Source organism: Pungitius pungitius, chromosome 16, assembly GCF_949316345.1.
Source record: "Pungitius pungitius chromosome 16, fPunPun2.1, whole genome shotgun sequence".
Classification (NCBI taxonomy): domain Eukaryota; kingdom Metazoa; phylum Chordata; class Actinopteri; order Perciformes; family Gasterosteidae; genus Pungitius; species Pungitius pungitius.
Genome location: NC_084915.1, coordinates 878,990 through 902,417, shown reverse-complemented (window position 1 = coordinate 902,417; position 23,428 = coordinate 878,990). Strand labels below are relative to the sequence as shown.

Here is a 23,428-nt window from a genome sequence, read left to right as displayed (position 1 = left end):
AATTCACACATAATACACACAAAGAGTTCAACCAGCCTGTGCAGTTCAGTACATGCTGCTATGTAAAGTCTAATTTCTGGGGACTAAACTATTGTGCGCAGCCATCCCAGAGGTGAAAAGGAATAAGGCTGTTTTTTGTTTGCCTTGCATCAATTTTATTCCTAAAGTACAATTAAAGTTGTCAGGAAAATGTAGCCATTTTTAAGATTGTACAATAATGACAAAAGTGAATGAATGAATGCTTTCCTGTAAAGCGGCTGCAACTTACTTTTCCCATTTTCCATCTGACCAATCTGCACCAATGAAAAGTCTTCCTTTCAATGCAGAACCAAAAGTACACCTCATATGCAGCAGTATTTGAAGTTACTGATGTTAGGGTTAGGGTTAGTACTGACAGCGTGCATTACTGCAGCTGACCATGGGACAGCCGAGCTATGCTATGGTGTGAATGTTCCTTTATTATGTGCCATGTCATCCCGTTTTCTGATAGAAATGTGACCTAAAACACATGTTTTAGAAGCTTTAGTACTGTGGTGGTGTTATCACCAGGTTGCAACCCCCCCGAAACCACACACACAAACACAATCCAAAAGGATATCAAGTAAATGTCCAGACCTGATGATCTTAACGTGTTCACCGACACCCTCGCCGACAATCAACTTTTGCTAATGGTAATACCCCCCCCCCCCCCCCCCCGTCAGCCGAACCGTCAGTGGCCCGCGTTTGGTCGAACTGGGCAGTCTGGGGCCGAGCTTGAAATGAGTTTGAAACGCCTGCTCTATGCTGAAGCCTCAGTGCTTCCAACCGCGTTTCCAGGTTAAGCCTAAAATATAACAGCAACATGGTATGCATTGCAACACAACATTTACATTTGTTTTAAAACATCAGTGTGTTCACATAAGCGCCCCCCCATGGAGTTACTAAACTAGCCCGCCTACTGAGGGAAATCCACTGAATTGATTGGTATCTCCCCAAACCTTTTTCCATGTCAAAGGGTTACATGAAGTTCCCAGAACCGACCCGCTCACTTCTGTACATGCAGTGACTGGTATTTACGTTTTTCTTACAGCGACCAATGTGGAATGAAACATCTCATTTGGGCTTTGTACGTGCTTTTTAAAATAAAATGTGAAATGGGTGTGTAAATGATTACTGAGTAAAAAGACGCACTAAAGCAAAGCCCTGTGTGAGTCTGTTCCCAGATATAACATACATACTCATTCACGGTATTGCACAAGGTCTGCACAACTTGATGTGTGTTTTCAGAATGTACATTTGAATCATGTGTGTGTATATTGAAATTGAGTAAAATATGCAAATATCTCTCTGTGGAAATATGAAATATGGTTTTTGTCTCATAAAATCTGTTCATCCATTAATTTTGCCATTGTCTTTTGTCCCCTTCGTAGGTTTATATGGTGGATCATGAAGGACACTTTAGACTCTTAACAATTATTCTAACAGGAATCTCAAGATGCCACAGATGAGCTGTTGGGATTGGAAGTGTCCAATTAATCACAAATTAGTTTGAGTTTTTGATCAAGAGAATTGTTGTTGATATATCTGGCAAAAATACTATTTTAAAAAGACATAGCCATATGCTCTATATCAAATGGGGTGCTTCAACTAAGAAACAATCTGACAAAGTACTATGTCACAAAGACCTTTGCAGCCTTCAGAAATCTCTTCTGCTGGTGTGGGAAATGTGATGAAAATGCTTTCAAATCATTTTAAAATTTGACTGAAGTTGCATCTCTCTACGAAACTCAATATGTCAATATGACTGATTGCTCTGACATAGAATTTAAAGCTACTGAAGAAGCTATGTCACAGAGGTGACATCTTAATCCATTTATTCTGACCCTTCGCCAGATACCCGTCAGGTCTAACAATCACAATTCAACTAAGGGAAAGTCAAAGAGGAATGTTACAGAATTGATGTCAATGTAGTATACGTTCAAAGCAGTTCTTTTTTTAAACTGCTTAATTTTTGTGAGGACAATTTGTGGAGTACATCCAAACTGCACGTAACAAAAGTCAGCCACGGACTATAGTTAAAATATTGGTGGTCCCTGTCTTGTTCACTTTGGCGACACCCATGGTAATAAACCATAACTACTTTTTTTATACAAACAATAGAAGACATGCTGTAAATAAGACATAGACTTGGTATTGGTGGAAACTATTGCTGACCCATTCCAGATTTGTAAAATCCAAATCGTTGCGTTGTTTCTGTGGAAAATGGAAGGACAGGTCTGTTGGACTTGAGCAAGATAGAAGGAGGTTTCTAGTTCGGTCTATATTCTTCTCATTTATGATACGCTATCTCGACACTATACCGTATATAAAATCATATATATATATATACATAAAAATATGAAAATATAAAAGTTTACATATAAACGTGAGTAAGGCGTCACGTGACTAGGAGCCTGACTACAGTGCGCAGCTACGGAAGCCTGGTGGGTTAACTTCCTGAGAAAATGGCCAGCTGGAGAAGGGTCGCCGCCGCCTTGAGCAACGTTTTAAGGAGTCCTCGGTCTCTGAAAGCTGTAGTACTACGAAGCGCTGTCGGACCCGGTCTTCTGGGCTCACTTATCGGAACCGGAGTTATTTGTTATTACCAGTATCATGCGAAACACAGGACTTTGCCCTTCGCCGTTCATGCCGAGGTTCCACAAGTGAGTTTGAGCCAACTTAACGACAAATCAACTTAAACTTAAATAAAAGTGTCTATGGCCCAACCTGGAGCACGTGAAAACTCTTCGTTTCACATGTTAATTCTGATTTTGACTAAAATGTGATGAATACAAATATTTTTACGGAAAGGGCATAAAATCCTTTAGTAGCATTATCAACAACCAACGCCCCCCTGTGCCGCTCCAGGAAGCCGCTGCTGCCCCCCCGTCCCCCAGAAGGCTCCGTTTCAACCAGTTCGCCTCGGTGGTCTACGAGCAGGAGCCCTACATGACGGCCAGGGACTTCCTGTTCTCCGTGATGCTGGAGAAAGTGGACCGTAAGGCCGCAGGGATGCGCACTCCCCCCTTCTGTTCGCCTCAGGGTCTACAAGGACACAAGACCTATTCTTTTATGGGAAGAAATAAATACGTTATGCTGAAAATTCAGAAATTAACACTCGTAATAAACATTTAGATGTATTAAACCAAGATGCGTCAAGGAAATTACCAGCAAATGTGATGCCTGCTGTTTGCTCATTTTTAATTCTGTTTTGTTGTTTGTTGTTGTTGTTTTGTTGTCATTAACAAATCTTCCCGCTTTCTTCTCATGTAGGAAAGCTGCAGAAGAAAAATTTAACCTCAAAAGTATGCTTCCACCAGCACACTGTAAATAAGATTGAGACTGAGCGAGCAGAACCCAGTGGTCACTGTTTTTGTTGGCATCTTTGCAGGACGTTAACCGCATGCTGGAGGTCGCCTCCAAAGCTCGGGCCGGCAACGAGCTGTTCAGAACCATCGGCGACAACAGTGAGTCCTCTTCTGTGTGCCGAATGGCTAACTCCTGGATCTCTTTATATTACAAAGCCCCTCGATATGTTTGTGGGTCATACATTTTCCTGAGCAGAATTCAGCGTTCTTTTCTTGCAGGTTTGATTTCCTACACGGAGTATCTGTTCTTACTGACCATCCTAACCAGTGAGTAGAATCTCAGTCCTCCTCGCATGTGATGTTCTAAATGCATGCATGTGCATATTCTCCACTTCTCAAAACTGCCTTCCCTTTGCCTACCCTGGATACCCAAGCTTTTGAACATCTTCACCTGTCTGAGGTTTAACGCTGTGTTGCCCCACTGACCACATTTGTTGATTTGTGTGTGTGTGTGTGTGTGGTAAATATCAAGATACAGTTCTGATAACTCACCAAGCATTACTGTCGCAGAGCCGCGCACAGGATTTCACATCGCTTTCAAAATGCTCGACGTTGATGGTAACGAGCAAGTGGACCAAAAGGAATTTCTAAAGGTAAAACATCAGACACATTTGTGATTTGCGAGAAATGCAAAGCTCACGTGGTAACAAGAGATACTAAACCCAACACAGATTGTTTCATATGCAAGTGCTGTGATTCTGTTGTGTGTGTTCAAATCTCAAAATTTGCCAACTTTTTAATGCTGCCTCAAGCACTGATGCCACCACGGTTGTAAGTATGAACCATGGCGCCGTGTGAAGGTGAGGGAGAGCCCCCAACGAGCCACTTTTTCTCCTCAGGCTTGTGTTGGCATTTCTTCAGCCTGACTCAGCGCCTCAGTTTAGTCCATTCAACTACAGCCAATCGACCGTTCTGTGTCTGTTCCAAGCAGACTCGTTCTCTTCCTGCCGAGTCTGGATCAGCACCGGGCTAGTAGTCTGCATGTTGGCACGCAATGCAGCTTGTGTTGCATTCTCATGTTGTGAACAAGCCCAATGCATTGAATAGAGATGAGCTGCATTGTTTTTCATCTGTTCCAGTGTTTGTTGTGTGTGTATATGTAGGTTATATCTATATATTTATCAGTAAAACACTCCCATTCCTTCATTCCTTATGTTCAGTTACAATGGATCTATATTCACCTTCAGTCATTCTCAATTTCTCTGGTTGAATGTAAACTTCTTTTTTCTTCTTCTTCTGCAGCTGAAGAATATAATTAGGAAAAGTAAAACAAGAGTGCCCAAGGAGAGCACAGAGGTGGGCTATTCACGCTCCTTTAAATGCAAAGCCCAGCTTAATTTCAGTCACTTCACTGATGGAGGGTGTTGTCTGTTGCCATAGTAACAGAGCTTGGCATGTTTGTATATTCCCTGGATATTTACAGAAACCATCAGAGGAAGAGGAAAGCTCCAAAACTACACTGCAGGCCTACTTCTTTGGCAAGAGAGGAGAAAACAAGTTGCAGTATCAGGAGTTCCAGATGTGAGGAAATTACATATCTGACCAAACCTGACCTCTGCTGTCAGTGATCTAGTGTCTGCATTTTAGATGTCCTGAAAAATATGTGGAATATTTGATTGTTATGTTCCAAACAGTGGATGGACTGTACGCCTTTAAAATAAATGTAAGTCAAGATAAATTAGTGCATAGGCGGGATCCAATGGTGAAGTCAACCGCCATTCAACATTAAACCAATGGTTGTAAAGAATTTCTGCACAAAATCCAATTCTTTGGATTGAATTAACAATTCAATTCCAATATTTCCTATCTGCTTTGGTTTGCATTACAGTTTCAGTGCAATCTTCTTGTCCTCTGCAAAGTAAAGCATCTCTGCTCCTCAGGTTCATGGAGGACCTGCAGGCTGAAGTCCAGGAAATGGAGTTCCTGCAGTTCTCCAGAGGTATGGACACCATGCGAAGAGAAGACTTTGCCGAGTGGCTGCTCCACTACACCAACGAAGAAGACAATGAACTTTACTGGCAAAACATCAGGAGGAGGATCCCCGCTGGCCAGGTAGAAGGACGTTCCCAACCAAAAATACCAAAAAGAAGTGAAGGAGTGCTGCACAGGAGTGATATGAAGCTTTTGTCTTCTAGAGCATCACGTTCGCTGAGTTCAAAGCTTTCTGCCTCTTCGCCAACAACCTGGAGGATTTTGCCTTTTCCGTGAAACTGGTGACTGGAGCCAACCGCCCCGTTGGGATGGGTGAGTCCTCTCCGTTGATCTCAGTGTGACAGATTTATGTGAATGTCGTTAGCAGAAAGGTCATTTGTATTTTATTTATTCATTTATTTTGCACACTAATCAACAGCTGTTCAGTAAGTCATAGTAAGGCAGAGAGCCTAATTTCAATCTGCTGTCCCTGGCCAGATGTTTTTAAGGCACCCTAAAATTTAAAGAAAACATAAGAAAAATCTCAAAAGGAATTGTAAATAGAAAATGCATTTCCTGCTGAAAATGCGTTGGAATGCATAAAGCAGGAATTAATTTCAGAAAGTTGCTAAAAGTACAGAAATGAAGAAAATAATTCTGAAAACTGCTGAAACAAATGAAATTGGAAAAGCTTAAATGAATTTAAAAATTGCTGTAAACACGGAAATGAGTAGTACCACATGGGTTTCAGGATCACTGACAGTAAAGCTACTTTACATTAACAAGGGAAATGACTGAGTGTAAAGAGAAAAGATTTGCTATGGTGATCTCATAGAGCAGGGGGTGTCGAACATCCTGCCCGCTGGATGGGTGTGAAAATGAATATAATAATATCTCAAAGAACCATATAAAAACACGTAGAACCATCCAAAAGATGAAGTGAGCCTTCTAAAGAACCATTTCTTCTGTGTGTTGGATTGTGTCTTTTGGAAACATTAAGCTGTAAGAGACATTTTTATTATGTTTTAGTTTTGTTTCACCTTCCACAACGTGGGGGCTTCGTGGGCCGCTGTGACTGTGCTGGATTGACGGTGTGTGGATTTTTGAATCGCTCTTAGTCTGGACTCTCCCCTGAGACCGGTTGTCCTCGGGCCACAGAGACAACAGATCACATGATCACTGAGCCACGCAAACTCCTCCACCACGTTAAGGTGGCGATTCACGGAGGAGATTTTTTATGTGGGAAACCCAAAAGGGGAAGGGGGGGTGGAGGTGTCAACTCTAGGTGTTAGTAGGGTTGAGGGGGGGGTCGGTGTTTTTAGCGCTGTAAACCCTGGGTGTTAGTGGGGTTGATGCATCAATGCATTCCAACAATTATAATTCATAGACAAACGGACACAGCAACAAAACCAATACACAGCAAAAGAAAAAAGTGTACGACAATAGACAGGGTGCAGCATGCGTCACGCAGAACAAACACACCTTGCAGTATCAGGAGTTCCACACGTGAGGAAATGACATACCTGGCCAAACCTGACCTGCTGCTGTCAGTAATCTAGTATCTACACGTCTACATTTGACATGTTACGGTCCTGAAAAAGAAAAATAGCAACACTGAGCAAAGACAAATGCACATCTAGGTGAATCAAGCCAGCTTTCTTCTCCTTGCAGCCCAGTTCAAACGAGCCGTGATGATCGCCACGGGCCACAACCTGTCTGAGAACGTGCTGGACACAGTGTTCAAGCTGTTCGACATGGACGGAGACAACTGTCTGAGCCACAAAGAGTTCATGGGGGTGATGAAGGACAGAGTGCTGAGGGGGCTGAGGGTGAGTCTTTCACATGGGTCCATCTACATGGAATAGCTGGACATTTTGTTCAGTAGTCAGACGTACGTAGATCCTACCACTCTCATGTGAGTGTGCTTAATATGGAGCTACAGTCTGTACCCGGTTAGCTTAGCATAAAAACAGGCACACCTAAATTGTCTCATTTGAAAGGTATATCGTTCTGGCCAATACAATCCCACTAATTACTTAATCATCAAAAGTTTCTGCTGATAAAAGTATGCAAAGAAAAACAGTGTAACGATGTCCTCTTTGGATGTACAGACTAAAATGTATGTTTATTTCAAATTCAGTTACATTTAAAACCTGGCTGAATATCTGCAAAGCAAACTTTGTTCTTAATCATCAGTTGAAATGCGCCCACGTTGCATGTCGAACAAACAGTGCTGTCACATGGAATAACCCTGGTCCCGCCCTCAGGTGCAGCAACAGAACGGCCTGCCTGGCTACTGGAAATGCGTAAAGCAAGAGACCCTCAAGGCAGCTCAGGAAGCCCTGGGGGGCAACACCGGATGCCCCTTCTGAACCAACGCAACATTACCCACAACCACTGCTGGCCTTCGTAGCGTACAACCAGGCCCGTGTCAAGAAACAAAGGACTTACACCACTATGTTGAGCACAAATGATACATGTACAGACCAAACCTGCGCTTTGCTGTTAACTATGGGGTGGGTTGTAGTTTACAATATATATATTTGATCATTTCCGGTGTTTTAGCAGTCATTCTTAATCAAGTTGTGGATTTTATGTTCTACATGGCTGATGGCTTTGAAATTATCTTTTAACTCTACAGTTTTCCCTCCCATTAGAGGGGAGGGGGCTGCATCTGGCCCAGAAATGTGTTGACCTCCTTTTAGGTTCTACGTGTTAATGCACTTACTAATTAAGGGCTACTTTTTGGGTGTTGGGTTTTTGACATTCATTGTCCTCCCATAATGAAATAAAGTACAAAAATACCATTGTGGTTCACTTGTGAGGCTGAAAGAATAAAACAAGTAACTTTTTTAATTTATTGTTGAATTGACCTGATCAGGTCACATGAGTACGTGGGTTGACCATTGAAAATTGTGGTGCTAATTATCTTACCATACATACTATTAAAAAAAGTAAATAAGACAAAGACAAGCTTACATCTGTGATAGATGAACAAATTAGTGACTGACGCCAAAGTCGTCAGAGTACAGCATACACGGCTACAATACAAGAAAAGGACATTGAGCATGAAGCCATCTTTGGTCTTTTTATCACTATAAACAAATACATAGAAATTTGTGTTGTATCAAAAATAGAAATTACATAGCCGTATTGAAAGTAAATTCACATTTGACATACAACAAGAGGAAAATACCTAAGACATTGTGGGATTACATTTTTTTAATTTCTTTTTCCCTCCATCCTTGGCTTTAAAGGATCCAATGGTTTTGCCACATTTGAACATTCATTTATTTTTCTGAGAAAGAATTCAATTTTGCCGTCGTCCGTCAAGCGTGTGCTTTCTATCGTGGGCCTCAGCGCCAACGGCCCCCACTTCAACGAAGGAGAGGAGAGAGCGAGCCCGGGACCCGACGTCCATCTGTGACGTCAGCAGCTCGGCCCCGACAGACGGGCGTGTCCCTCATCTTTAGTTAGCCGTGTGTGTGTGTGTGTGTGTGTGGTGTCTCCTGGGGTTCCTCAGAGGCACACATGATGAACTGCAGCCAAAGTGGACCTCTGCTCGAGATAATAGGGAAGTGCTTTCAAAGTGTTTGCTCCACTGTGGGGAGAAAAAAGAAAAAATGGGTCAGGATTGGAGAACATTTCAGAGAACTAGTCGGACTTTCCTTTACAACTGAGGGGTGAGGTTTTTTAAAGACGGTTTAAATTACTTTAGACGTATAATGAGGTCCTGGCACAAACGTACGAGCGGTGATTGTCAGCGTAGGAGCCGTGCGTTATGTCTGTACAACATGTACAGACATAATCTGAGGTGGACCGTGGGTGGCAGTGTGTATTAGTGTGACATGGAGTGTGCACATGGCGCAGTGGTGCAACTGACAGGTATGTCAGGTATGATGCGTGTGTGACAGGCAGATCACAAGGGTTTTACCGCTAGTTAAGACAGAGGGAGATCCGTCATACATCTTCAGAATAAAAGAAATATTCCAGACTCTTTTTTGAGGGGCGGAGAGGGTCTAAATTCAGTGCTTTAATTCCAGATGCGAAGTGACAATAAATAAATAAATTCTCAGCACAACAGACCACAACTCTATTTGGTTGACGCAGCCAACCGACTGATCAGTGTCAAATATTGTGGTCATTACTTACTGATTAACATATTCTATTAACATATAGCTACAATCTGTCCATGCTGCGTTCTTCAACTTTGGGTAGTAGTTTTGTAGAGAATATAATTGGTGACTTGGTTTAATCCGTTTTGGTTGTCATCTTTACAAACACACCAACAGTTCCTTTAAAGAAATGGTTTGTTAGTACTCAGCTCGGCCTTCAATACAATGGCACTTTCTGTCCTTCCTTCCCTGTCTGTCCCCTGTAAGTGGAAATGGCCCATTGACCCTCATCTCCCTGTATGTCTGTTATTGTTGTTTAGCCGTGTCAGAGTGATACATATATTTTACTGAATGGTCTACTCGAATTCCTTCTGCATCCTTGTAGAGGGTAAATGATGTTAAACTCAAATGTTTCAGGGTGACTTTCTAACATCTGTACACTGCTGGCTAACTTATGTTTCACTAATGTATACTGTCCCTACCAAATAACAATGGAATAACAACATGTTTTGTTCAGGCTGATAGGCATCCATCTAAGGGCTGCTGCATCACTCATCTCCACTGATATAAATATATATAAGCTCACTTTCCTCATTTTCTTACCATTTTCAACAGGATGATGGGAGAGGTCATGGGTCGCTCTCCTTCTTTACCGTCACATCTCCGTCTCCGGCCAGGATGGTGGAGATCTCTCCCTGCATGAAGGCCCACGGCACGGAGGACCCGGCCAGGGGACAGCGCTCTCCGCTGGGGCAGTACACCTCCCCACCTTGACCTTGGCTGCGGATGAACCCCCGGGTGCAGGGGAAGCAGAACTTGTGGTGTGGGACGGAGGGACACTGGACAAAGTGGGTGTCTTCCAAGCGCTCCCGGCAGAGTGTGCAGCAGAGCAGCGTGCCCGGAGCGCTGCTCGTGGAATCCCCGGCGCCGGCGTTGCTGCTCTGCCCCGCCGCGCTCAAGCCCTGCCCCGAAGCCGCCTGGGAGGCCGAGGTGGAGGCGGCAGAGGGGCTGCCGCTGGTGGGACGCCCCGCTGACGAGGCGTGGGCCGTGGACATGCCGGGGCTGTCCCTGGCCATCTGGCTGGAGCTCAGGCTGTCTGCAACTCCCATGAGTGCAGAGATGGGCGAAGGCTGGCTATGTAAACGGGGCGGGCCTTCTTGTGGGGCGGCCATGCCAGGAAGCGGCTCCATGCCGGAGTAAGCACCTCGGGGCCAGGGCTCTCTCGCCGGGTGATCGGGCCTCCCTTCGTTCTCTCCGTTCTCGGAGCCCGGGGAGGCCTTGCGGCGTCGAGCCGCGCTCTTACCCGGAACAGAGCGTCCGGCGGTTGCCACAGGCAACCCCGCATCCAGCTGGGGCAGAACCTCTGGAATTGGGGGCTCTTTGAACATGCGCACGCCGTCATTTAACAGCTCCGCAAGCCCACGCCAGTCTCCCGTGCCCTGCCGCTTCTCGTATTCCACATAGCGCAGCCCAGAGTTCACCGCTTTGCCCGCATCTTTCGCCGAGTCGCGAAACATCTGCCTGACCAGGTCCGGGACTCCCGAGAAGATCATCCCAGAGCCGGCAGGGTACTCTGCAAACACCTTCAACTCAAACTCCGGCGTTGTGCTGGTATCAAAAGCCAGAACACGGCCCATCAGATTGTGGTCTTTCCTGAAGCGCACGTTAAAGGGGACACAGCTGCTCAAGGCAACGAGGACGTCCCGGACGGCTTTGGGCCGGTTAGGCCAGCCTTCGACCCTGTTGCGAGCCACCTCGTTCAGTTCTGCCATCATTTCATTGTTTCGCCACAAAGCAGGATCTATACCCACCAGAGCAGACGTGCTCGGTCCCACACTCAGGGACACAACCTGTCTTCTGCCAGCGTCGCCCATTATGGAGCCTGTCGAGACAGCAATTGGTGTGGCCCCTGACCTGGAGCCTGACATGGGGGCTAAAAGCCCGTGAGGAGCCGCTACTAACCCCTGAGCAATCAATGCATGGGATATGGTGCCATGTAGACTGGGGACTGCCCCCACTATGGCCCGACGCGTGTTAGGGCTCTGCCTGCTGGCCTCTGACAGGGAGACATCTTCAGCTCTGTGCAGGCCATTGAGGAGGCGAGAAGACACCACATACTCACCCCTCCCCCTTTCCATACGCTCTCCATGCTGCCGCCCTGCTTCAGGGGGCCCGGAGGAGCTCGGCTTGCCCTGCTGAGGACCCGGGGACCGGCCGTCCAACACTCCGTGCGTGCTCTTCAGCTGCCTGGCAGTCTCGATGAGGAGCTCTATTCTGTCGGCCCCGTCGTAGTTGACACATCCTCGGCACACGGCCTCGCTGAACTCCCACAGCATGGCCCACGGCATCTTGGGCAGATCACAGAGGTAGCACCATTGCCGTCTGGAGGAAGGCTGCGAGGCGGAGGACATGTTGTTTACAGGCCCTCGACCAAACTTTCTTCTGAGGCCTGCACGTTACGGTCTGTCAAGAGTTCTTTGAATCTCAGACTCCACAAGCGCGCGCGCCGCGCATTTCACGAGGGAAATTAAACGTCAAAATGTGCTCAACACGCGACCATTAACGACGGCATTAAAAAGTTGGCGACGTCTTCTTTCTCGATTTGTTCGCGTCGGCCCGTGTGGAAGGAAGTAAAATGTTATAAGACACCGGAAACACCTACGTGACTGCGCCTCGCGGCACTGTGGGAGTTGTAGTTTTTCCCCCATTGTGAACAATACAACGTTGCCGACACTAGCGGGGGGTGTAGTTTTAAAATAGTACAGAACCAGCGGAGTTTCTGAATACTGAACGCTGCCTCGAAATGAACTGAGACGGTTATCGTAAACTAACGCTACCGAGGGTCAACTTGAAAACGTTTCTATTATTCTATGTATAAGCTGGCGTGAGGCTACTCACGACCCGCATGTTTTCAAGAAGGTTGTGGTTCTCAGGTGGAGCTCATGCGATTCGTCTCAAAGAGACTTGGAGTTGATCCCACGTAGAAAGGTAAAGAAAACTGTGTTTATCATTTATTTCTGACTGAGGAGAAGTATGGCTATGCATAAAGTCGATAAATATTCCAAACCGCAAAGAAACACATAATTCATATTCATCATATAGGCAAATCATTTTTTTTAAATGCTTTAATTCATCTATTCATACTGATTTTGAATACAAACAGTGTTACTGAAAATGATGCAGTGTAGGTGTGAGTGCAGTCTGCTACTATAGATAGTGCTTCACCTGATCCGGGCTACCTAATGCTGGTATGTGGAAACTATAACCAAGGACCTTTTGTTAATTGAGTTATTCCAGCCAAAGTCATATTCAAAGTTTTTTTATACTACAAAATGTTACAACTTGACATTGACATCTCGACAGTGACTAAACAGTTAACCGGCATCAGTTCTACTATCCTTTAATCTTCATTGTGATGACAACAAGTCCAGCTATCAACATAGGGATGGCCCCGTAACCACTTCAGGAGAGATGTCAGAAAACTAGAGCTGCATCTCTTTGAAGAACATGTCTATTTATTTTAGATTATTTCCTGTGAACATGAACGTCTTCCTGTGAAGAAATGATGAAAGTTATAATATAAATTGTCTCTGTTGATGTGAACCCTGGTTACATATCAGTATGTTCTTCATGGTTACTGTTCACTTGATTTTAAAATACAAAAACTGAGGTCCGCATTGAATTACTTCAGGGTAGTGTTTTTTTCTTCAAATCTAGTGTGAGAAACATACACAATAAAACGAAACATGATAAACATAAATACATCATACAAATTCATATTTCAAGTAACATGTTCTATAGCAAAGCAGTCCTAGTTTTTGTCAATACTGATTGAATGTTTAATTGGAGCGTGACAACAGAACTGTATTGAAAGACTATGAAAGTGATCCAAATGGTTTGTGGAGAGTGCTCAGTTGGCATGGTGTGTGGTTGAGAAACACAGCTTCAGTGTGTAAGGGTAAGGCCCACCTGTAAGAGGAACGAGATTAAAAAAACAGGCATTTTAAAGATAAAAGACAAGACAAATGCTATTTAAAGCATCTAAAAACGTGTTTTAGAGGAGATAACTCACTGGTGTTTTTCATCTGGTAATGGTTGATCAGCGCGAGGGCTTCCATGGCATCATTAATGGATTGCCACTCCAGGAGGCCAGATGAACTCCGCTCACCTTTTGTACCACACAAAATGATTATATTACTAAAATAAATACTAAACTGTGTGTAAACATCTAACTACTACTATTAATAATATTTTCTCTATATACAAGAAAGAATCTAGAATATTGTCAACTGTAGAATCAAACTATTTTGGCCTGATTGCAACTTGTAGTACTCACTCTTCCCGGTAAAAAGTTTCACACTAATGGGGGTCTTGATTCCCAGTTCTTCGCAGGCCTGGAAGAAAACACCAGTTTCAGTGGATATCAGAGCAGTACTGGGGTACAGATGTAAGAACCCTGGTGACTTGTCTCACCTGTGTGAAGATCTCCGGAGAGATGTCGGGCTGTGCGTTGAAGAAGTGGAGGACGTTGCTGGGGTGCTGGATTCGGTTCTTGGCCGCCTGCTCTGGGGAGGTGAAGCGGTTGTTCCGCGATCCGTGGAAATCTTTGAAGCTGCTGCTGTTGTCCTCCAACTGGTAGCACTGTCCTGGAACAATGGCCTGCTGCTTGGACACACTGGGGGGCGCAGGAGGTCAGAGGTTGCTCTTCAGCTCAGCATATTTTATGTTTAATAATCAACAGTCTCATGCGGTGTAAGAGTTTGGACAGCTGCTCTCACCAAACGTTGAGTTTCTGTCCAAAGAGGAAGTTGTTGTTGAGGTGAGTGATGGCCCTGTCCACCGAGTAACAGTCACCCATCTCCACCATTGCTGCTCCAGGCTTACTCTTCATGAATTTAATCTGACGGAGGAAAAATATGAAGCTAAATTGACATAAAAAGGGAAAACAACATAGTATGAAACTAGTTCTGCAAATGAGAATTATTTTAATTTTAAAGCGTCTGTTTAGTTCAAAAGGAAATTAATACTTTGGCTTAAAAAAAAGGAATAAATAATATTTTTAAATTCAGAAATCAGTCAATTATATGCACATCACACAGGTGTCTATTGAACCCCTATCAAACAACTTAAATACATCCCATGTTGGGTTTCCAGTGACCAATGCTCCAAGCTTCTCCTCACCCTCTCTACATTGCCGTAGAGGCAAAAGATGTTGAAGACCTTGTCAGCGTTGACCTTTGAGGGCTCGAGGCCATAAACCATCAGGACAGGGGAGTCGGCGTGAGGGCCGTACTCGGGGGGCGGCGGTCCGTAGCTAGGGCCGTAGCGCTGGCTGCCTCGACCCCGCCCGCCCATACCTGGTCCCATGCGGTGGGGAGGCGGCGGGCCGTAGCTGTCCTCATTGTAGCTGTGATAACCTCCCGGTGGGCCGCCTTGTATAGAGCAAGCATTTGAGTTACAGATTCAGTACTGGATTGTGATCAATGTCAGACAATTTTCTTCAACGTGACTCACCATAATCAGGTGGGTGGTCTCCCAGAAGAGCCGGCTGCCTCTGCCGTTTGTTGGAGTTGGCATTGGGATCTGCAATTGTCAGATCCAGTTAGCCTATGAAACAGCCCCATTTCAAATAGGTAGCGTAGCCTCCAAAGGGACATGGTTGTGATTGACATGCAGCAGAGGGGGACTAATATTTTAAGTGTTAAAAAGTCTGCAGGCTCTATTTTGCTAATCTACATGACATAATGGAGATTTTTCTTTAGCAGTGATGTTGACCAATAACTTGCATCTTCTATCAGCCAGCTCAGTGTATGTCCACGCGCACGCACGCACGCGCACACACACACACACACACACACCTTGTAAATTGTTCCAATTGCCTTCACCATCAGCATCTGTGCAGGTACACATATACACACATCAAATCCAAATAAACATTAAAAAAGGTACATTTTGCAACAATGTATAAACATCCTATTACATGCTCAACATTTATATGGAAAGAGGCTAGTAGAATATCAGAGTTTAATTGGCATCAGTGCTATGAGCAGCAGGCTAAGCATGTTTTATTTAAAAACTATACAGTTTTACAAACCAGTATACGACAGACATAATACCAGAAGTGAATTGACATCAATGGTTTTGCCTAGATTACATTGTTGAATAATGAAAGAAATAACACCTGATATGGAGATTGGCCTTAAAATAATCAGCAAAAAAATAAGTAGTAAGTAACTGATATTTTCCGTTATATTTGAAATAAAAAAAACAAACCCAAGGTGAATTCTCTGCACACTTGTGTATTAAAAGCAACTTTTTAGTTTGCCAGATTGACAATCTGGTCATGGCAACTCATAACAGCATTGAACGTTCCCATTTAAAATGGAGTGTTGTGCAAATACAATACATTATAATCAGTAGCATATATAAAAAATATAGCAAGGTGTCAATCAGAACTACAGTTTGTTTAGTAATATGAATAATTAAGAGCCGATTGAGAAAAGAAAAAGAGCTAAGACATCAAATCTATTTCACATATGTAATGTCAAATATATTTACTATCCCAGACACGTTAGCTGTAACCAACCTATGAATCTGCAGCATAATGAGGTGCATACACACTGTGAACTATGAACACGTGCAGATTGGGTCTCAAATAAGTTGGAAGCCTCATTTAGTCTGGTGGATTGTAAAACCTACCAGCCACTACTGTGACGGTCTTTTCGGTTGGAGCAAACTTAGTGACAAATTGCATATTTTGTGAGCATTTAGCCTCACAAAACGGATGTGGAGTAAATGCTTAATCAGAGACTGTTCATAATGCATCCTGGATTGCAGATGGCTAATTAGATGTGCTGTAACTAAAGTTACAAATCAACGAGCAAGGAGAGATCACTGGGGGTGGGGATGTAATATCCTAACCTAAGAACCGTGCAAAACCACCACTAGATCCCAATTTCAGAACGTTAAAATTGACTCTCTTCTTTGTAACTGACAATTTAGCTACTAGTGCTAGACAACGGCTCCAAATCAAACACTCGCAATGGAAAAAGTGTTTTCAACTGCCAACTGACCCCACTCATTTCTCTGAATAGTGAGGCGCATGGTAACCCGACATGGGGAAGTATAACGAGACAGAAAATAAAGACAAATTATAGAACTTAGCAAGAAAATTCAGACCCAGAAACCCAGTTTGTCAGTGAAATTAAAGAAATCTGTTGCCATGGGCCTTTACCATATTGTAGTATTAACATGATGGCTGAACAGTCCCACAACATGTTTCAGTTTCACTCTCATTTTCTACTTTTCACTATGAAGTCAGATTATGAATTCATTCTGTCAAGTACTTACAGCACCACACATGGAGCATGGGACACAGTGGGCAGGTAGGGGGCAGTCTTCAGCAAGGATGCTGCCTGCCAACCTCTTGACTCCAGCCTCAACTCATTCTCCCTCTTCAGTCTTTTCTTCCTTCTTCCCTTCCTTGTATGCCAACCACCAGAAAGAAAAGTACATCCATGCTGGGCTTTGACTTGCCGCCGGTTAGTTTTTGAGAGTTGCTTTTCCACGGGGCTCATTTCCAGCTTACCGTGCTGTGACCACAAAGCAGGATATGTGCACCGTTTGAGAGTGGGCTGTCTGTCCACAGAAACACTGAGCCAAACCTGCATCACACGGGAGGCGTTAGAGGCATCAACTATGGGCCAGTGCAACAAAAAAAAGGAAAATGAAACATCGCAGCAACAACACAAGAGCAAAAGAGAGAGCAGGGGAAATGGGGAAGAAGGTACAGGGGGAAACAAAACACCCGAGTCCATACATGTAGGAAGCTGTAGAAAAGGATTTTGAATCTGTTTGTCTCTGTGCTTGAACGCCTGTGTCTTCGTAGGCCCCCCTGTGGATGTTTCTTCTTGTGTAAAAAATGCCCAACAATAAGTCATCTGGAATATCTGCGTGATGATGTGTTGTCATGATGCTTCAGCTGTGTGTTGCCGTGGAGGTTCGGCTCGCTGTGTGGTGTTCACCCAAGGATGGTGGAGTCGAGCGGTGTTAGCATCTGAGAAAGGAAATGGCCTCGCTTTTTTGTTTACTGCCCCAGTGTGTGGTATCGTCTGTTCCCTGGGCGGGTTGAGTGTGTCTGAAATCTCCTCTGTTGCTCCCTGTGGTTGTGTTATGGCGGCCGCTTCTGGATCGACCAACACGCCTGACTCCAAGCCCTCATCATCAGTGTGTTGTGACTCCTCGGGGTCTCTGCGGATGAGATGTGCTGCACTGGCCGAGAGGTGGGGGGATAGATGCTTATCAATCTATCAACATCAGTCTGTGGTGGATATGCGGGGTGTCTGTTCATGTGGCCATGGGAGTATTTAGAACTGAAATGGCGGCTACTGACCACCACCACAAGATAAAATGGACTCCCGTGTCAGGTGGCGGCGGCAGGAGTGATGATGGACTTGGAATTAGGAAGTACTGAGTTGAGGTTGTGTTCCGGTATTTGTTGCCCCACTGTGTCCGATGTATCCCATAGAGCTGTTTACATTAGTTGTGGCTGTGGGTGCTGTTGTGCTGTAGAGGCCTCTGTGTCTGCTTAGAGGTTGACGTAAGCCTGTATGAGTTTGCACAGTGAGGACACAAGGAGTACCTCTGGCTTGAAAGGCAGCGCAAAGTAAAACAAAGATGTCAAACACCTGTATAAGACTTGTGGTACAAGAAAAAGAAAAAAAGCTATTTAACAGAAAGGAAATCAAAATAAAATCCTCAATACAGATACACTTAAGTAAAGTATTTGTAATCAGGTTTGGAACTACAGCAAAACCCTACTGCTGAACACAAAGAATCAAAGGCAATGTGAATCACAGAATCATCTTACTTAACCGTTTGCCTCTTTGCTGAAGCATTATCTTTATTAACCTGTATTTTTGTCGTTTGTATCACAACGTGAGCGGCAGATTTTTTTTCTTGCAGGTTTCCACCATGGAAAGACCTTGGTTTTTAAGTTGTTGATTTTAAAACAAATTATCTTAACATTAAATTGATGCAACCCATATCAAACAGTAAATTGTCGTCTGTTTTAAAAAAATTTTTTTAAATGATCCATCCAATAAAACTAAACACAACAGCTACTGTAGCTGCTGATCGTAATGCTAACACTCAACGTCACGGTGTCACTGACAATGTTCATTGTGCTTACGCTCCGCCTAAACTCAACCCAGGTCCCCCACAGGTCTCAGAAACCTGTTCAGTGTACCAAAGCCAGAGAAATCTCAGCAGTCGTATCATGGGACCGTTAATGGTCTCACAAGGCAACTCCGCTGGCTAGTGCAATGTCACATAAGCTAGGATAAAATCTCCAGTATGTTTGAAGGTATAACAATAGCTGTGATAGTCTCTTTAATATAGAGTAGCAATGTGAGAGTGTGTAGCTATGACATGCTCTGTAGGGAATGTGAACCATATGAAGGAATGGTGCTCCTAGATAGGCTACTGTGACGAGTGTGCAGGGCTTCTTACATGCATGACCCTAGGAACAATGTTAGGCTGCCCTTGCGGTTGCTCCTCATGCCCTTACTTTGAACCTGCTGTGTGGCGAGTAAATGCATTAAGACCTCGAAAAGCATCACAGGAATACTGTCTCTGACCACTGAGCTGAGTAGCGCTGTGAACGGTGGATGAAACCATTCACATGTGATCAAAGGCAATAAACCTGGAGGCCGAGAGCCCTTACCATCCCATACAGAGGAATCAGAGGAAGAAAATAGGAGGAAGAAAGGGTCAGGGACTGCACGTTACCTTGGCCACTGAGGTTGGGGTTTGTGTAGTCCCACGTGTCCTGGTCGTTCTTGAAGACATTAAGTCGTGCTGGCTGTGGATTGCATAACAAAACCAAAAAAAAAAATCAAACCATGTTTCCTCTCACAAACACCTATTGTTAATTCACCAGGCACTACGCTGGATGAGATATGGGCACATGCTCACCTTGGCATACTCAATCTTTAGAGTGCAGCAGCCTGAATAGATGTCTGCGCCATTCAGAGAGGCTTTGGCCCTCTGAGCACTTTGGACAGAGTCAAACGTGGCAACAATGAGTTAAGGTGAGGTCTGGTTACATCCAACATTTCTAAATCAAACAGCAAAACAGTGGAAAATCAGCATCATTAAGAAGGATATTCCACCATGGCCTGAACACCATTCTTTCTGAAGATGACAATCCTCTGTACAGGTCCACAGTTGTTACAAATGGTGTAGAGCACGTCCTGCAGAGGCAAACAGAGGTTCACATAGCACTCCTAATATAGCAAGCACACTACATTCCACAGCGTTGCTATTACCTTGAGTGTCGTCAAAAGACAGGAATTTCGATGTAGTAAAGCACATTTAGTAAAAGAGGAAACAACCATGCCAATGTAGAATAATAGATACGCATGCCTCCATATGGGTTTAATGGGGGACTGTTTGGCAGCAGAACCTCTCAGACGGGGGGTTTTCAGCCCATTGAATAAAACATCTAATATTTTACGTTCATAAAGCCAGACTCGAAGACTCTGAATTTGTAACCATAGAGCTGGGCGATGTATAGCCGTAACAACTGATGCTGAGCGCGCAACGGTCAAAGCTACTTGTCTTAGAGTAGTGAGATTGAGTTGTGGTTATAACAACAATAAATAACCAACTAATGCCATTTAACAGGGTAAAACCCCATGACACAACAGTTTGTGACACAAGCAATTTGTAATACTAATAAATGTACATTTATAAAATTGCTTGCTGGGTACAGCTCACCTGGTATCACAGCAAGAAGAAACTTGAAAACTACATGAAAACAACAAGAGACCAGAGATGCACAAACACAAAACGTACGTAGAGAAGAGATGCGATCTATTTGGTTTTGAAAAATCCAAAGTTAGATCAGAAAAACCATCTATTGCAAAGTTGGTCGGGCTGCTGGTTTTTGCCTCTAGTGGCACACAAGCAGCCACAGAAGCTAACATGCTACAAGCTAATTCGCCGGCACGTGGCGAGCGAGTTGAACAGCAGGTGGCGGGCAGTCCTTTTCGGTAACAATGAATGAACATACATTAAATCATTACATAAACTACCTCCTGCACCCCTAAAAGAAATTCCACAATTTAAAAAAAAACAATTTCTTTCCTTATTTTTTGCGCACGGCAGTTCCGCCCAACAAGTGTGCGTTGACAGAGCACCACGGGACAGATTACTATCCTCTCTCCCCCACCCCCACACAAACACACCGCTCTACATCCGGCTCCACAGTTGACAGTGCATGTCACAGCACAAACAAAGCTAAGGAATTGTCGGTAGACCTCCGAGACCCAATATTATCGAGGCACAGTTCTGGAGGAAGTGTACAGAAAAGGCTCTGCAGCATTGATGTTCCCAATGAGCACAGTGGCCTCCATCATCTGGAAATGGAAGAAGTTTGGAACCACAAAGACTCTTCTTATGCTCCGTTCACGCCAAAAGCAAAACAAATTATTTGCGCGAGTAGATCCCAAGCAAAGTCAATGCACAGGCGCAACTAGTTACGGAGGAAGCAAATTGTCATCGGGCGGTGCAGAGAACGCGAAAGACGCTCGTCATCACCGCCATGCTGCTCCCAAGGAGTGAATACACTTTAAGAAACTGCCGCTCACTGCAGACAGGACAGGCGCTCTGCAGCTGAGACTGAACACCTGTAAGTTAGTTGGTGTCTAACCGAGAGACGCTGGCACCAAGCCGACACAGCAGGTCATCAAACTTGCTGCCGGTTAGCTTGAAGTGGCGCTAGAAGTGGCGCTGGAAGCGGCGTCATCCAGACGCACTTCCAGGAGGAGTCGGTGAAATTCAAGCTGTGTGCGGCGATGGATGATGCCCCGAATCCAAACACAACACTGTTTGCCGTTCCGACGTTTGTGTAATTCACACAACAAATAAAGAGCAGAAATAGTGTTTATTTATTCCATGGTAGCGAAAACTATTATAACGTCTTTACGAAGTCAAGGCAAATTAACTCCAACTAATCGGGCGAGTAAAGCGTTTGGGTGTGAACGCAGAATTAGAGTTGGCCGCCCAGCCAGACTTAGAAGAAGAAGGGTCTTGGTCAAGGAGGTGACAAAGATCACAACATCACCTTTTCTCGCTCCAATCTCAGAAATGCTGGATGACTTCATGTTTTTTCTCTCCACTTTGTCATTATGGGGTGTTGTGTGTAGAATTGAGAAAAAATGAATTAAATACATTTTGGAATACGGCAGTAACAACAAAAAGTGAAGCGCTGGAAATATTTTCTGGATGAACTGTAAAAACTTTCCAGATGTAAATAAGGGGACAGGGTCACAAGATTAATTTCAATAACAAAGTTACCGTGGTGATGGGATAGATGGGGTTTATGACGGTGAGCAGCAGGACGTTGTTGACGCTCCGGGTGTCCTCCGAGTCCCCTGGCCGGGAGATCTTTTGGCTAGTGGAATAATTGATGAAGGCCGGGTGGCCCGCAATGTAAACCTGGTTCTCTGCTGCATATGTCACAGCATTGCAGGAGCCATTCATGTCCTCATACTCCACCAGGGCCTGCCGCTTCTTGGGCATCATAACGACATAACTGTAAATAAATAGTATAAATACATTTTAGGCTTGATTAATGAAAGCACTAGTCACATAAACAATATGCGACAATAGCCTTAAAATCCATATAGATTGATGTTGTGATATACATAACAGCTCTAATCTCTCAGCACAATTGGCCTACTCACTTCCTACATGAAGGCAAACACAACACCATACCACACTGCCGTAAGCCTGCTATTATTACTAAATATAAAGTGAACTTATTTGTTTTATATACCTTTCATTTACATGTTTTGTAGTGGCCTTTTGTCAATCAAGCATGCACCCAAAATTGTTGGATTGTTCATTGTTGATTTGATTTGGATCACAATCTGTTTAAATAAAAAAGTGCTTTTATCATCTCACATACGGCCTTTGGTGTACAACAAAAAATTTGGCCCACTGGAAAAAACAGATATTTATAAATGTATCTACGAGAATCAACATTTGAAATCTACTATTACTACATAGTCGTAACAGCTTGATAGGATGACATTATCTCAGGACTGTGTTGTCTAGGAGTGCATTTAAGAGGTTATTATGAATGCTGAAAAATGAGGTTTTATGAGACCTGAAACATGATAACTTCTACACTGATGGACACCGTGAGCACATCAGACACAGCTACTGTAGGTGCTCTGTGAATACCTGATGGCCCCAAACTCCTGCAGGGCCTCAACCAGGTCAGCCTCCATGATACCGTCCACCAAGCCCCTGATGTGCACCACCGAGGAGGGGAGCGGTTTGTGAGGGTCATCGTAGCCCTCCTGCAAACCAAACATGATGCTTGTAGGTTTTAAAAAACATTGCCAACACTGGGAGACAAGCAATGGAGCAGCAGGCCTGCAGAGATGATTCACATTAACGTTGGCTGGGCCGAGACATTGAGCATTATGAAAAAACAACCTCATTACGATGGAGGCTGACATTACTAAGCGCTTATGGTTTACTAAGATATATCAGTTACAGCGCTTTCACATATTTCAATCCAAACATGATACCAATACCGCTAACGTGGGTGGCTTCATCGTTTTAGCTAACGTTATGTGTTAGCTTCGATGTAGATGCTTGATAAGCAGTACTTTGTCAAGCTTAATTAGACTCTTAGAAAAGCAAAAAGTAGCACATTTCAGCAAAGTAACACTTTAACGATTCCGACCAGAGGAATGAGCTCACCGTTGACATCCCTCCGTCCTCAGTTTTCTGTCTTTTCGATGCTCTGCCGCCTTCTCCGTAGTATCGGCCCACAGCGGCAGCCATGTTGTCCTGTCCCCTGTGCCGGGTAATTGATGCATTCACGGTATGTGGGAAAAACGGGAGCCCTTTTTGAACATCTGGAAGCTAAATTGGTATAGTTTCCGTAGCCTTAGCTGACTTCTGCTGTAGATTCGAAACTCACATTTTGCTCTGTTG

General features: G+C 44.2%; 3 protein-coding genes across 3 annotated transcripts; 1 reads left to right on the top strand and 2 right to left on the bottom strand.

The window, feature by feature from the left end:
- Window positions 1-2,437: 2,437 nt before the first annotated feature.
- micu2 (mitochondrial calcium uptake 2) lies at window positions 2,438-8,153 on the top strand. The gene is made up of 12 exons (XM_037466769.2): window positions 2,438-2,681; window positions 2,887-3,016; window positions 3,292-3,323; window positions 3,410-3,485; window positions 3,606-3,653; window positions 3,897-3,979; window positions 4,629-4,682; window positions 4,810-4,907; window positions 5,267-5,438; window positions 5,522-5,630; window positions 6,969-7,126; window positions 7,565-8,153. Exons 1-12 carry the CDS (start codon window positions 2,484-2,486, stop codon window positions 7,667-7,669), a joined length of 1,263 nt encoding a protein of 420 aa, XP_037322666.2. The 5' UTR covers window positions 2,438-2,483; the 3' UTR covers window positions 7,670-8,153.
- Window positions 8,154-8,247: 94 nt separating this feature from the next.
- LOC119215023 (interferon regulatory factor 2-binding protein 1-like) lies at window positions 8,248-12,171 on the bottom strand. Its single transcript, XM_037466766.2, has 2 exons — window positions 10,016-12,171; window positions 8,248-8,898 (listed from the first exon to the last, which is right to left on the bottom strand). Exon 1 carries the CDS (start codon window positions 11,821-11,823, stop codon window positions 10,042-10,044), a length of 1,782 nt encoding a protein of 593 aa, XP_037322663.2. The 5' UTR covers window positions 11,824-12,171; the 3' UTR covers window positions 8,248-8,898; window positions 10,016-10,041.
- A 239-nt stretch (window positions 12,172-12,410) lies between these two features.
- LOC119215025 (heterogeneous nuclear ribonucleoprotein L-like) lies at window positions 12,411-23,317 on the bottom strand. Its single transcript, XM_037466767.2, has 14 exons — window positions 23,192-23,317; window positions 22,664-22,782; window positions 21,773-22,010; window positions 19,580-19,665; window positions 19,388-19,484; window positions 19,202-19,274; window positions 15,271-15,306; window positions 14,927-14,995; window positions 14,594-14,844; window positions 14,191-14,312; window positions 13,886-14,087; window positions 13,749-13,806; window positions 13,485-13,580; window positions 12,411-13,381 (listed from the first exon to the last, which is right to left on the bottom strand). Exons 1-14 carry the CDS (start codon window positions 23,273-23,275, stop codon window positions 13,323-13,325), a joined length of 1,590 nt encoding a protein of 529 aa, XP_037322664.2. The 5' UTR covers window positions 23,276-23,317; the 3' UTR covers window positions 12,411-13,322.
- Window positions 23,318-23,428: the final 111 nt, after the last annotated feature.

Bases quoted from the DNA above. Each gene is read 5' to 3' on its own strand.
- LOC119215023 (XM_037466766.2), bottom strand. From the start codon at position 11,823: ATGTCCTCCGCCTCGCAGCCTTCCTCCAGACGGCAATGGTGCTACCTC.
- micu2 (XM_037466769.2), top strand. From the start codon at position 2,484: ATGGCCAGCTGGAGAAGGGTCGCCGCCGCCTTGAGCAACGTTTTAAGG. The intron at 3,486-3,605 runs GTGAGTCCTCTT...CTTTTCTTGCAG, and splicing joins CAGAACCATCGGCGACAACA to GTTTGATTTCCTACACGGAG. The intron at 4,683-4,809 runs GTGGGCTATTCA...GGATATTTACAG, and splicing joins TGCCCAAGGAGAGCACAGAG to AAACCATCAGAGGAAGAGGA.
- LOC119215025 (XM_037466767.2), bottom strand. From the start codon at position 23,275: ATGGCTGCCGCTGTGGGCCGATACTACGGAGAAGGCGGCAGAGCATCG. The intron at 14,845-14,926 runs GTGAGTCACGTT...GCTCTATACAAG, and splicing joins AGACCACCCACCTGATTATG to GCGGCCCACCGGGAGGTTAT. The intron at 14,313-14,593 runs GTGAGGAGAAGC...TTCCTCCGTCAG, and splicing joins TCTACGGCAATGTAGAGAGG to ATTAAATTCATGAAGAGTAA.